Source organism: Cantharellus anzutake (assembly GCF_015039405.1).
Source record: "Cantharellus anzutake strain C23 chromosome Unknown EI90scaffold_22, whole genome shotgun sequence".
Classification (NCBI taxonomy): Eukaryota; Fungi; Basidiomycota; class Agaricomycetes; order Cantharellales; family Hydnaceae; genus Cantharellus; species Cantharellus anzutake.
The window spans coordinates 348,198-363,292 of NW_024066972.1; the positions used below are offsets into that span (position 1 = coordinate 348,198).

A 15,095-nucleotide genomic window follows, 5' to 3' on the forward strand; every position below is an offset into this window, starting at 1 on the left:
AGCGCCAACAGGCGCGGGCGGCTGGGTCGTCCAAAGGCAAGGTGAGTAGCCAGTATCTTACAAACACTTACTGCCACGCGATCCCTGAGGCTAACACAAGTATTTTTCTTTTGTTTTTTGTTTTTTTTAGCGCAAGGCCTCAGTCGACCCACCACAGTCCGCAAGGGAAAAGCCCCCTTGTGGTCGTTGCATCAAGTCCCAGCTGGTTTGCGAGTGGGGCAGGTACCAGGCGTGCACGAACTGCACGCGAGCCAGGGCCAAGTGCGATCTGGTCACGATTCGAGTGGGGACCATGACGCCCTCACAGCAAAAGAAACCGTGGGTGATCTCACCCAAGGCGCCAGTACACACGTCTGAAGATGGGGGAGATGATATGGAGGACGAAGAGGATGATTGGGACGAGGATGGGGGTGATGTGGAGAGGTGGGGTGAGGCGATCGTTGATGCCCTCAAGGAGCTGACTGACGCTGTGAGGCAGTTGCCCAGCAAGGTCGCCAAGATTACGCGGGAGGAGAGGTTGAGGAAGAAGGATAAGTCGGAGGGTGGGGGAGCGGGTGACCCACCCATGTATACTTCCCATGGTGTGGGCGCGTCGCCCTGAAGTTCTCTCTTTTTTTTTTTTTCATTTTTGTATATACCTCCACCATGCCATACCCTAGTCAAAACATGGCCAGTTGACACGTGAGCACTCTAAGACAAGTGAGGACCCGGCTTGTCAGGATAAAGCGCGTGGAAGTCAGAAACCAAGTCAGAGGCATGGCCAAGCTCCGTGGCTGGCAACCAAGAAGTCTCCTCGTCCGTCCCATCATACCCGAGCCAATGTACCAGGTACAGTTACGACGCCTACGATCCAACTTTGAATCTAGTATTTCAGCAATCTCATACTCAGGTTCACCGTCAATCTCAACGGGCGGAGGCGGAGGTTGTACACGGTTGGGGATGGTGTTGGGGACGGCCGGTTTGAGTTGGGACACATGAAAGACCGGGTGCATGGCTCTCATAGTCTCAGGAAGGCAGATGGTGTGGGAGTGGGTTCCTGGCGCGGCGATGATCTCAAAGGGCCCGAGGTTCTTTTCTGAGAGTTTCTTCGAGGGTCGGGTGGATCTAAAATACTTAGCCTTAACAAAGACCATAGTACCAACCTCAAAGTTGGGTGCAGGTGAACGTCTAGCATCCGCAGGGCCCTGATAACGCCGTTGCGCTGAGGACATTTCTTCACATAGGAACTGATGTAAGGAATCGAGATCAACCGAGTACTCTTGGGCGCGTACTGAAGTCAAATCTCGTTCCGGATGGACAGAGAGGGTCGGATGGTATCCCTTGTTGGCAAAGAACGGAGAGACGCCAGTAGTAGCATTAGGGGCATTGTTGTACGCGAACTCAGCTAAGGGCAATAACTCAGCCCAATTGTCCTGCTGGTAGTTGCAATACACCCGAAGATACTGTTCTAACGTCTGGTTCATCCACTCGGTCTGACCATCCCCTTCTGGGTGATAACCCGAAGTGAAGTGAAGGCGGATGTCAAGAGCCTTACCTAGAGAGCGGAAGAAATGGGATACGAACTCGGATCCTCGATCCGAAGTGATGTGGGAGGGTACGCCGTGTTTCGAGAATACATGGAGGAGAAACAGCTTAGCGAGGCCGGGTGCATCAATGGTATCGTGCATAGGAATAAAGACACATTGCTTAGAAAGACGGTCAACGACTACCAGGATGGCCGTGAAGCCAGAGGATGGGGGAAGCTGTTCAATGAAGTTCCCATCCTCCCCTTGGCACCCTATATTCCCTTTCCCAGTCTGAGCTTGAGGCTCTCTGTACATTCCTTGACGAGCACTTGGCGTCCAGTTTCATCCGTCCTTCGTCTTCAACCCACGCTGCGCCAGTGCTCTTCATCTGCAAGAAAGACGGTTCTCTACGTCTTTGTGTGGACTTCAGGGGCCTCAACAAGATCACAAAGAAAGATAGGTATCCGCTGCCGCATATCTCTGATCTCCTAGACGTTCCTAGCCGTGCGAAGATCTACACCAAGCTCGACCTCCGCCATGCATACCATTTGGTGCGGATAGCAGCGGGCGATGAGTGGAAGACTTCCTTCCGCACGCACTACAGATCCTACGAGTGGCTTGTCATGCCATTCGGTTTGACCAACGCACCTGCAGCCTTTCAGCGCTTCGTTAATACCATCTTTGCTGATCTTCTTGACACTTGCGTGGTAGTCTACTTGGACGACATCCTGGTCTATTTGGAAGATGAGACTCAGCATGAGGATCACGTCCGGGAAGTCCTGAGTAGGCTACGCAAGCATGGGTTATTTGCCAATCCGCAGAAGTGCGAATTCTCAACTGACACTATGGAGTATTTGGGCTACATCCTTTCGCCGACTGGTTTGTCCATGTTGCCCGAAAAGATTCAATCCATTCAGGATTGGCCCAAGCCCCGTAAGGTCAAGGACATCCAGTCCTTCTTGGGATTTGCAAACTTCTATCGCCATTTCATCCATGATTATTCCAGTATAGTTCTTCCGCTGACCAGACTCACCCGTAAAAATGTGGCTTGGTCCTTCTCTGATGAGTGTCGTTCCGCCTTCCTTCGTCTCAAAGAAGCTTTCACATCCGCCCCCATCCTTACTCACTGGGTACCCGATCGTCCACTAATAGTTGAAACTGACGCGTCCGACTATGCAATCTCAGGTATTCTCTCCATCCGTTGTGAGGATGATGAGATTCGCCCGGTTGCTTTTCGCTCGAGAACGCTGACAGTGCCCGAACTCAACTACGATACCCATGATAAGGAGCTCCTAGCTATCTTTGAAGCTTTCCGCTCTTGGCGACACTATCTTGAAGGCTCTGGCACTCCTATTGACGTTGTCACGGATCACAAGAACTTGGAATATTTCACCACTACCAAACTCTTGACCCGCAGGCAGGCACGCTGGTCAGAGTTTCTCTCACAGTTTAATATGGTTGTCCGTTTTCGTCCGGGAAGACTTGGCGCGAAACCTGATGCGTTGACTAGACGCTGGGACGTCTACCCCAAAGAAGGGGATAGGGACTACGCCCACGTCAATCCGCAGAATTTTCGCCCTGTCTTCACCACTGAACAGCTCTCGGCCTCCCTACGAGCCACTTGCCTAGCCACTCCAGTCCTTCGGGCCAGCTCTATGGTTGACGTCGAAGCTATCCACAAGGACATCATTACCGCCCTGCCATCCGACTCCTCTGTTGCTGAATATCTCTCTGGTCCTATCCCTGCAGACTCTCGTTGGTCCCTAGACGCGGACAGCCTGTTAAGGCTCAATAAGCGTATCTATGTACCGGACGCAAACGATCTTCATCTCAGGATCTTGAGATACAAGCATGACCATCCACTCTCCGGACACTTTGGTCAGAACCGCACGTTGGATCTGGTCCATTGAGAGTACACTTGGCCGGGTATCCGTTCATTTGTTAAGGACTACATCTCGTCCTGTACTGCCTGCGCCCGTGCCAAGGTCCCTCGTCACAAGCCCTATGGCTTGCTGAAACAACTCCCTGTCCCCGGTCGCCCGTGGAACTCGATATCCATGGGCCTTCCTCCAACTCGATCTTCAGGTCATATTCACGGTGCGGTGCGAGAGTATTGGCTTTACTCTTACTGAAGACATCCGCAAACTCGTGATAAGCCTTAGGAACAGTTGAGATGTCGATGGGGTCAGAAGAGGTGGATGTCGAGCACAACTCTGCTAAAGTGGACAGATTTTCCAGGCAGAAAGTGACGGACCCATCGAGTCGGGCAGTCTGGGTGAACACAGCCGGACTGACAATCTCGATGGTGATTGCCTGATGGACGGATGCACACTGTGGGTCGGAGGTCGGATTCCCTTGCGTTGGGACTGGGTCCACAACTACGGGAGGAGAGCTCAGGGTGGTCGGACTGGATTGCACAGATGTCCGGAAAGTTATACTGCTCGAGACCCAGTCAATCAACGGATTGTGTCGGGTGAGCCAGTCATGTCCTAGGACGATAGCACAAGAGCCATCCAACGATGTGACATAACATGTCGTTGGAGTAACCTCACCAGTGGTGAATCGGATGGGCAGATTGACGGCTTGGGTGATCATGGAGTTCATGGAGCCGTCAAATAGTCGGAGTTGCAGAGGCGCGACAGGGTACGTGGAGATGTGATGTTTATTGACGAAGGATGTATCTACAAAGGTGTCAGAAGATCCTGAGTCAATAAGAGCGGAAAAGTTTCCAGACAGAAGAGAAGAAGGAAAAGACATATTTTTACGGGGTTCAGACCCCCCGGAAGAAGAAGACAGAGCAGAGCCGGGAGCATTCTCCCTTGAAGCAGAAAATAGATCAGAGCCGGGAGCGCACTCCCTTGAAGTTGGAAATCGACCATCAGCAGAACAAGGAGAAAAAGAGATCAGAACAGAAAGAGAATGGAGAGCGGATAGTCCAGACGCGTTCAAGCACAGGACTCTAGATGTATGAGGAGGGTCAGCGTGACCAACTGGTCATACGGGGCCCGGAGGGTCACTATCTAGTTTTTTTCCTCGTCCGAATCCACCACAGAATCCGCAACATCCTCAGCCTGGGCTGCTCTAGCTTTGGCTGCACGAGAGGAGGACTTTGTCAGGGCACACCTGCCCGACCCTGCGCCGCACCCCGCGCCTACCCCGCTTTCCTCGCTATCACCCCCCGTCCCTCCTTTCTCACTTTCCCCTTCTCTCTCTATTTCTATTCTACGGTCGATTTCCCTTTTCTCCATGTACCACTATGTACCTAACCCCGCTCCCCCGATCGCCGCACGCGCCGCGCACACTCTCCCACCTACTGAGCGGCCACCTCCGGGATCTCCCGCGGAGACACCCGGGGGGGCGTGGCTGTGTGCGGAGATGACGTGGCTTCTCCCACGTGACCCTGACCGCCTGTATATAATAGCGCCTGGAGTGGGAACAGAAGAAGCAGCCTTCTTCTCAACTTCCCACTTCAGGTAAGTACCATAGCTTTCCCCTTTAATGATAACTCAACTTCCCACTTCAGTGGTCGGGGACGCTCACCCTGCGATGGGACCGCCGCTATGTATAGCCAACACCTGTCCCATCGAGTCCCTCGCGCCGGGACCTCACCGCTTTCGGAGCTGTCCCTGACAGACTTAGGACACTCTTTGGCCACATGCCCAGAGCGCCCACAGAAGAGGCAGAGGTTGTTCTCGAAGCGACGCTGGCATTCTTCTTTGGTGAGCTTGCCACTCTTGTCAAGCTTCGAGGACAGGTCAGAGTCGGGTTGCTTTCCCTTAGACTTTTTAGGGTCCTTGGTAGAGCGATCAGTGGAAGTGGAGGGGTCGGACGTGGAGTCAGGAGGGTTGGAGGACTTAGAGTACTTCGGGTTCTTGCCTGATTTCGCGTTCTGCTTGGAGGAGTCGGGTGAGGTAGCTCGATCTCTCGGACGGTGCGACAACTCGCCCTTGCGCTCCCAATATTGTCCATCGATATCTTGGGCAAGAGAGCGCATGTCGTGCAACAAGCGTGGCTTACCATAACGAGTGATCTCGTCCTTGATCCTATCCGGCAACCCATTATAGAAATGGTGCCTCAAGGCAACCTCACCGTATCCGGGTAACTGTGAAGCATTGTGATTAAACTCGACGACGTACTTGGCGATCCTGTGATTATCCGACATAGTCAGAGTACTTGTCAGGGCCCGGCCTCGGACTCGGTGGCTCCCTGACCTCAACCCCCATCTAACCTGTCCTCACACTATGCGGGGCATGAGATGAGAAGAAGGGTAAAGGTCTCATCTCCCCGCATGGTTGCTATATAAAGGAATGGGTCACATGCCCACAACTATACAGCTCCTAGAGTTGTGTAGTGTGACCCGGAGGGAACATCCAGGTGGCAGTGCCCAGTAAGCGTGGGAACGTTCTGGGCGAGTTGCTCGCCCAGAACTGTGGCTGTGACCCGTGGGAACATTCTGGGCAAGCTGCTCGCTCAGAAAGTTCCCGCGCTATCCCGTGCGCGTGTGTACACAACACACAAAGGCAACAACAAGGCAACAGTCAAAGAATAAAAGGGGGTAAAGTAGGTGGGGAGTCCGGGGCACCCTAAGGCAGGGTGCTGAACCCTGACAGTACTCAGACGATGCTCAGCATCACCAAAGGGGTCGTGCGGGCCGAAGTTCTCTTCGAGTTCTCGGACGAAAAGTTCATAGTCGTCCATCCAACGTGGACGGCGACGCGGGTTACCGTGAAGAAGTTCAGGCTCAAACCAACTCAGAGCGATCCCCTTGAGGAAGGACGTAGCATAGATGACTTTCATACGCTCGTTAACAAATGCTTGGGGGCGGTTCTGGAAGTTGAGTTCGCACTGAACAAGGAAAGTGCGGAGTTTCTGAGGGTCAGTACCATCAAATTGGTCAGGCTCACGAAGCTTCGTCCTACGGCTGGGGTCTGGAGGTTGACGAGCGGCAGTGGTTGAGCGGGCCAGGGCGGCAATAGCGTCCGTCAACTGGGCCAACACACAGCTACCCGGGTCATCTGGCAGCTGATCCTCAGGCAGATCGTCACCACCGTCATCACCACCACCACCGTCACCGTCACCACCACCGTTACCACGGTTGGGTGGGGTGTCTGGCGGGTCTAGGGGATTAGCGGGATCAGGACGTGGAGTAGGGTTACGAGAAGCTTCGGGGTCATAGTCATCAGCTTGGCTGTCCGGATTGACATCTCTCTCGACAGCAGCCGCCTCGTCATGGTCTTGGAATATGGAACGATGGAATTGACGGGAGGGTGCAGGAGTGGAGGAGGAAGTAGGGTCGTCACGGTCAGCCATAAAGCTTTGGAATGGCAGACGTTCAGAAGGGTCTAGATCGTGTCTGCACAAAAGTTCTTCAAGCGTCCTGAGACCTGGAAGCCTAGAAGAACCAGGTTCGGTGCGCGTCTGTGAACGGGTTTGATAAGCTCTAGACATAGTTCAGTGAAACAATGATAGAGCAAGGAAAGAACGTAAGAGCGATTTGAGTTCATATATACTGTCAGGAACATGCCAGAAGCGTATCCGGGTGACCCGCAAGGCGCGCGAAGTCATCCGGGCTCGTAAGGTCGGAGGGGCGGGACTTTTAGCTTCAGCGACTCGGGTGGAGCACTGCGCTTCGTTCTTACGTTGGTGTCCCAATTTCAGACAGAAGCCTTACGATGAGGATAAGAGTTTAGAGGGGGAATCCAAGTCGATATACGAACTAAGGTACATCCGGTGTAACCTACATGTGTTATAAACACAAGTAACTAAATGAGAGTGGCCCAGAAGGAGTGGTGGATCAAGCGCGATATTAATGAATGAAGAAAGGAACAAATAATCAATATCGGCAAACTTGGTCAACAAAAGGCAAGCAAGGAACAATAGGAAGAACAATAGTCCGCAAGTGGACAAAAGAGAAAAGGCCATCCGGCCATCTAGCAAGCCGTCCGGCTGGGGGCAGACAACAATGAAGCGGGCAACCTAGGTTGGAAGGTACGCACGCAAGGGAGGAAGTGCGGATGAGGGTGACGGGTGGACGGATGGGTGGACGGATGATGATGATAGCGGGAGGGATGGGCCAAGTGGCACTAGGACGCATAGAGGGAAGTGTCGGATATGTTGGGTCGTGACAGTTGCAGAGCTTACGGAGGTGTCAGGGACGCGTCCGGGGTCGAGAGGGCCCGGGGGTAATGTCCGGCACTGAAGCCGTCACGGGGTGTGGAGCGGGCGTGCATACTGGCGGGCCCGATCCGGGACAGTGGTCCCTGGCCACTCAGTCTGAAGTGGAGAATGTGTTATTATTATTAAAGGGGAAAACTATACTACTTACCTGAAGTGGAGAATGTGAGAAGAAGGTTACTTCTTCGGTTCCCACTTCAGGTACATTTATGTACATGCAGCTTGAGTCACATGACGAGTGCCACGTCATCCTCAGAGGCAGCCGTAGGCATCCGGGTGTCCCCATGGGGGATCCTGAGAGTGTCCGCTGCATGCGCACGTGCTGGGCACAGCGGGAAGCCATCCGGGGTGTGTGGGCCGGACGGGTCAATAGTACATCAATGCAAAGGAAGGTGGTCCGTGTAGATAGAAAGAAATAAACAGGAAGAGGAAGATGAAAAGAAAGAAATAAAGAAAGGGGAAGGAGAGGGAGGAAGGAGGGGGGAGGGGGATAGACAGCGGGGAGCGGGTGTGGTGTGGCCAGGTGGGTCCGGGTGGACCCGGGTCAGGCGGGTGTGCCCTGACAGGAGGTTACGGAGGCAGGGTTGAAAGTCCGAGGAATATTGGCAATGGTGTTTACTGTCAGGGACTCATCCGGGGTCGAGGGGGTCCGGGTGTAGCGTCCGGGACCGAGAGCCTGGCGGGGGGCGGATCGGGCGTGACAGGCCCGATGCGGGACAGTGGTCCCTGGCCACTTAGACTGAAGTGGAAAGTTGTTATTGTCATTAAAGGAGAGATATTGTACTACTTACCTGAAGTGGAAAGTTGAGAAGAAGGCTACTTCTTCGGTTCCCACTTCAGGTTCGTTTATATACATGCGGCTTGGATCACATGACGGGTGCCACGTCACCCTCGCACACAGCCGTAACCATCCGGGTGTCTCCGTGGGAGATCCTGAGGGCATCCGGTGCAGGCGTGCGTGCTGGACACAGCGGGAAGTCACCCGAGGTGCCCGGGCCGGGTACATGGTGGGCGCGCTGCAGATGGGTCAATGGTACATTGATACAGAGAAAGTCGTCCATGTGGAATAAAGAGAGAATAAAGAAGAAGTAAGATAAGGGGAAACTGAGGAGGGAAGGATGAGGGGGAAAGAAGGGAAAGGGGGAGGAGGTAAGGAAGGGTAGACCAGCAGGGTACCAGGTCAGGCGGGTGTGCCCTGACATTTACGTAGTATGAGGTCACCAATGCAATGGACTGAGACTGAGGTGGAGTCAAAGTCCGAGGTAGGGACTATGATGGAGGCTCGGAGCAAAGGTACGAGCAGTGCCCGAGTACGAAGTACGGGACAGTGGTGGAAGGTCGTAACTTGGTGGGGGGTCGGCAGAAGAGTACCAGAGGGAGGAGAGAGGAGAAAGGTAAGAGAGAAGGAGTGGTGGAAAGGAGAGTTGTCAGGTCCGAAGGTGAGTATCGGAGTGGACAGGGGAAGCATAGGAGGGTGACGGAAGGGTGGAGGTGTTGTGAAGGAGGGGCGGAGTAGGAGGAGGAGTAGTAGGGGGGTGGCGGGAGGGGCAGTGTTCGGTCCGAGGTGAGTATCGGAGCGGATGGAGATAGGGGAGGAGAGGGAAGGAGGAGTAGAGGTGGCATGGGAGGTAAAAGGAGGTGTGTTTCCAGGACCGAAGGTGAATATCGGAATGGGCAGCGGTAGGGTAAGACTCCGGAGGTGGGGAAGGAGGAGGTCCGGAAGTCGGGTCAGGATCGGGTATGCACGGATATGACATCAATACCCCGTTTAACTTGCTTGCAGTATCCAGCAGCACACCTGGGTGGTGCTCCACAATGCTGAGAGCCAGGGATCAAGCCAAATGTCAGTCAGCATCCTATGGTGATTGATGCATGTATATAAATTTTTTTACATCAGTGTAATTTACTGTCATTGCACCATACTCTTTAACGCTCAAACGGCGAGAAACAACGCTGCTGCATAGCATCTAATACCCGAATGGGCGCAAACACCATGGGATTAATAGGGGGTTTCACGGTAGGCCAGATTGGTCGAAACTGAACGACCAGACTGAGTCTAGATTGGATAAGATTGGTCCGAGTTTTGAGGCAGACTTTAGTCACAGTTTAGACCAAACCAAAAGCGTTCACAGTGAAGGGGTCTAAACTGAAGTCTAAACTTGATTCCTGTCACATTCCTTATGTCCGTTGATAAGTCAGGTGATCCTCCTCAGTGGTGCTGTCCTCGTCTGTTGGCTGGCTGTCTTCATGTCCAGTATCAACAGCAACATCAAATATGGGAATTGGTGAACCCATCATCCTGTTAGGATCTGCAGTCCCATGGGACTGAAGTGTCACATCCATCCCCGGCCATCGACTTCCGGTCCCTCCGTTCCCCCCGGACTAACTCCGCTCCTTCTTCACTAACCTCGGAGCTCCCGTATTCCGAAATCCTCTCGGTACCCCTCAATGGTCACCACCCCCTCATTTCAATTTATTACATACGCCTCCCTAAGTACGGAGCCCTGAAGACTTCCGGACAGCTCCAACGTCCGCTAGCACACTCCCGCCTCCGCTGGGCAATACACTCGCCTGCCCTGCAGAGCCCATATCCCTCCCTCCTTTCCGTTTCTGGGTTATCGCCTGCCTTTCCGCTAACCCTGCGACCTGACTCGTCAGTAATATTCAGTCGGCTAATGTTTAACCCCGTTAGCTCCGCTCCGTTCGGCTCCGCCAATTGCGGTCCCGTCTTCGCTGTAACCATATATATATCCCACTTGTACATAGGTTACACCCCAGTAATAAAATCAACTAGAGTTACCCCCCTTAGGTTCTGATCGCCAGTCAGTAAGTTAGGGCACGGACGTGTCACTAGGCACAGCGCTCCTGGCAGAAGTCGCTGAGGCCAAAGCCCTCCGTTATGGAGACACTCCCTCATCTCGAATCCGGTCTCTGACACGAAGGCCCACTAGGCACTCAATTGCTGACATGGTGTGTCTATGCCATGCAAGTGATTGCCCACAACTAACTTCATGTTGTCCCTTGTGTTTCGCTTTTTCACTTTGATTATTATGTATGGCATAGTGCCCCCCAATTGTACAATGTTTTGGTCCTCAGGTAGGGGATCCTTATGCTTACACTTATGGCCTGTCATTATGTAGCACTCAGTGGGGACACTTGGATAACAGGAAAAATGATCATAACGTGTAACTGTACAGCGATATAAGCAGTTGAACTAATAACAAGACATCAGACATAAGTAATGGAAAATGGAATGTGAAAGGATATGTTGTGCACAACTATGTGTGAAACACTGTAGCATTAAGACAAAGGTAGAAAGGGGTATGATATCTACTAAAGATATGGGCATGAAGTGCATACCGGTACATTGTCATGGCTTGCTCCTCCAACATGGTCCCTTGGTGGCATGTCTGTGACTGGGTCTGATGGACAAATGGTAGGACGGGAACTGGGGATGGATAACTGTATTGGAAAAGGAACTGTACAGTAGCATGCTGGCGGAGTTTACAAATATATCCGAATCTAGAAGCCAGTCTTAAGTTGAATCTTGGGTCAGTTTGGACCATTTGGGGCATGTGAGCCTCAACAGCTAAACTGGCAAAACTGACAAGTTTTGATCAATTGTGGGTCAGTTTAGGATTTCAGTTTAGACACCTGTTTAGACCAATCTTGCCTACCGTGAAACCCCCTAATGGCTGTGCCAATTTCCTGTTTTGACCACACATTCCCCTGTTTTACCCCTCACAGGACAACACCGGGTGTGTGATGATGCATGCGACTGCATAGGAACCTATCACATTGCCGATATAGGAAAGTCCATTTCCGGAGACACTGCATTAATTGAATCCACTGAGCCCAGTCACGGCAGCTAAGATTAAGTCTGACGCCCATTTGATCATCAGCTAGGCACCTCACATTGAGTTTGGCAGATCCATCAAAGATCTGTGAATATGTAATTTGGAATCTCTAGAATCAAATACCAGTTTGCCTCGAGGGAGTTGCATGGCTAACACATCATTAAACATAGGGGCAGTATAAAGCTTATACTCAACCTATAAAATTTGGCCTGTACCCATTCTTGCCTATGGTGTTTATGCAATGCCTATCCTCCCTCATAACACCATGAGTCTCTCAGTGCCAAATATATCTAATGCTTGCAATGACCTACGCAATTGTCAAACTATGTGGAATATCGTCTATACCTGTCTCCTCACGATTATTGCATGCATTTGGACGGCCGTACACCCAGATATACCAAAGCCTAATTATTCCCTGTTCAAACATCCTGGATCGTCCCATGGCCCCTTGATGATTCTTTCACTGGTTGCACTGGAGGTCCTTCTGGGGGGAGCGTTGGGAGATCTCTTGGATGCTCAGAGAGTGTCAAAAGGCTGCAGAATGATCGAAGGTGTGCCCTGAATTTGAGCAGAAATACACAAGACAAGAATCTGATCTCTACTCTTCACAAGGATGGACGGATATGCATTCATTCTTTGTCATCATGTGTGGCTTCTTCGACCCATCCATAGGAGCAGTGATTCCCAAAAGGAACGAAAACCCTCTGGATGTCCTCAAACAATACCCAGGCATAATTGAGAGTGCTGGTAAGGTCGCAGTAGCAAAGGAAGAAATTCTTGACAGAAGCAAAGGAGACTGGTTTGCGAAATTTATCGTTATCCTGCAACTACTGTGGTTTATCATTCATTATATCGGACGATGGGCGGGCGGTTTGCATAGTTCGCAACTTGAGACAATGACATTGGCGTATGCAACACTAAGTGTCATCGATTATGTGTTGTGGTGGCATAAACCTACTCTCATCCAACTCCCGATCCATGTGACGAAAGATTCCAGCTGTTTCGAACCTCCGAGTTTCAGGGACATCGATGCCGATCAGCCAGAGCCCAGTGTGGAGAAGGGGGCAGTTCAGAATCTCACTCTAGCGGAGATCGTTGGATATGGCCCTGTTTGGGCTAGTGTAGCCATGGGCATCACCTTCGGGGGGATCCATTGCTTGGCATGGTCATTTCCCTTTCCAACACCCAGGGAGACCATTCTATGGTGGGTTTCAGTGATAATTATTGTGGCGTGCCCTATTCCTTATGCCTTGCACATGTCGACACAATGGATCACTCTCCTCCCTGCAGATGATACTTATCGTTCTGCTCTTGGAAATTTTTTCTTTTGTATAACTTGTTGCCAGGCTGTTGATTTTTGCTCTAATGTAGCCAGAGTATGTGGGTTTCTCATGGAAGCCTCTTACGTCATTGCCCAGATTATCTTGCTTGTTCTTACCATCACCACTCTGTGTTTGCCCCCCCCTGATCTTTACCAGACCCCATCTTGGACCTCATTTCTCCCACATCTTGGATAGATGTATATACTGTGCTTCATATTCCAATTTGTATGTTTTATTACCATTGTTTACATTTGAGTATGACCTAGATGCACCAGATTAAAAACCATCAGATCACAAGTTACGTAGGGATAAATTAAAAGACTCTCACAATCCATTTGATTTTCACCTCTCCCAGCATTAAACACCATTTCTTTCCCCACACCATTCCCACACATTCTTCCCCTTTTTGTACCTGAAATTTGCCACGGTTGGCACAACTGGCAGGGCCATAGGGGTGTGTCAGGGCACACCCGCCTGACCCGGCCCCACCTAACCTGGTGCCCCACCATCCACTCCTCCCAACCTCCCCCCTCTTCCCCTTTTTTCCCTTCCCTTTCTTCTTCTCCTTCTTTTCTATTCTCTCTCCTCTTTATTCCTTTCTTATCACATGGATGACTTCCTTTGTATCAATGTACCATTGACCCAGCTGCAGTGTAACACGCCCAAACCCGGACACACCGGACGACCCCCTGCATACCGGATGCTCCTAGGACCTCTTACAGAGGTACCCGGATGGAGGTGGCTGTGTGCTCAGATGATGTGGCGCTTCCCACGTGGCCTTCAACCACATGTATATAAACACAGCCTAAGTGGGAACTGAGAAGCAACCTTCTTCTCACATTTCCCACTTTAGGCAAGTAGCTTATACTTCCCTTGATAATAACAATAACACATTTCCCACTTTAGTCTCAGTGGCCAGGGACCCTTGTCTGCTTTGGGCCCGTTGTTACGCATGCCCGCGTCATACCTACCAGACCCTCAGCCTTGGGCGATACACCCGGGCGCTCTCAACCCCGGGTCGGTCCCTGACAGGGTGGGGCCTTGTATGACACCGAGATTGCATGGAACAACTCCTAAGGGTTCATCAGAAGGGTAGCATGTGGCGCACGGAGCATGTGTGCATGTGGGAAGTGTCATATCCATGCATACCCGACCCCGACCCGACTTCCGGACCTCCACCCTCTTCACCTCCAGAGTCATAACCTACCGCTGCCGTTCCGATACTCACCTTCGGTCCTGGCAACACACCTCCTTCTACCCCCCACGCCACCTCTACTCCTCCTTACCTCTCCGACCCTATCTCCGTCCGCTCCGATACTCACCTCGGACCGAACACTGCCCCTCTCGCCACCCTCCTACTACTCCTCCTCCTCCTACTCCGCTCCCCCTTCACAACACCTCCACCCTCCCATCATCCTCCTACGCTTCCCCCGTCTGCTCCGATACTCACCTTTGGACCTGACAACCCTCCTTTCCGCCACTCCTTCCCCCTTACCTTTCCCCTCTCTCCTCCCTCTGGTACTCCTCTGCCACCCTTCTGCCAAGTTACAACCTTCCACCGCTGTCCCGTACTTCGTACTCGGACACTGCTCGTACCTTTGCTCCGAGCCTCCGTCATAGTCCCTACCTCGGACTTTGACTCCACCTCGGTCTTAGTCCATTGCATTGGTGACCTCATACTACGTAAACACCATTGCCAATATCCCTCGGACTTTCAACCCCGCCTCCATAACCTCCATAAGCTCCGCAACCCCCGAGCTTCGCAGATCGCCTTTGGCACTTTCGCCACCTGTAATGTATCTCTCACGTTTACCCCTCATCCCTATTTGGACTACTGCTTCTTCCCATTCTAGCCAGTTAGTCATCACCCCCACTTCTCCTCATCCTCCTGCCCCTCTGGGCCTTGCCCTCCCTACCTCCTTTCGGATGTATCACAGGTCCTGCCTTATGACCTTCGGTACCGCTCCGCTCCTTCTTCCCTTTGTTTCCTTGTGCTTTTGCCCCCTCATTATATATATCGGCACTTGTACATACTCGTTTTGGTTCAGTCCGAAATCGACCTGAAATGCCCCCTAGAGACTTCCTGCTCACCTACTGTGAAATTAAGGACCAAATGGACAAACAGCAATGGCACAGCACTCCGCTTGAGTTGCTGAGGCCAAGGTCCCTCCATGCTAAGTCTCCGATTCCACTCCGGAGTCCTCTGTATCAGCCCCGTTCTAACAGGAAGCATGGCA

General features: G+C 52.1%; 1 protein-coding gene across 1 annotated transcript; it reads left to right on the forward strand.

Annotated features, from left to right (window-relative positions):
* The first annotated feature begins 11,529 nt into the window (after positions 1–11,529).
* Positions 11,530–13,063, forward strand: EI90DRAFT_3056977 (uncharacterized protein). Its single transcript, XM_039060264.1, has 2 exons — positions 11,530–12,087; positions 12,149–13,063. The coding sequence occupies exons 1-2, from the start codon at positions 11,778–11,780 to the stop codon at positions 13,051–13,053; spliced, it is 1,215 nt and encodes a 404-aa protein (XP_038916307.1). The 5' UTR covers positions 11,530–11,777; the 3' UTR covers positions 13,054–13,063.
* Positions 13,064–15,095: the final 2,032 nt, after the last annotated feature.

Bases quoted from the DNA above. Each gene is read 5' to 3' on its own strand.
- EI90DRAFT_3056977 (XM_039060264.1), top strand. From the start codon at position 11,778: ATGCCTATCCTCCCTCATAACACCATGAGTCTCTCAGTGCCAAATATA. The intron at 12,088-12,148 runs GTGTGCCCTGAA...ACTCTTCACAAG, and splicing joins AGGCTGCAGAATGATCGAAG to GATGGACGGATATGCATTCA.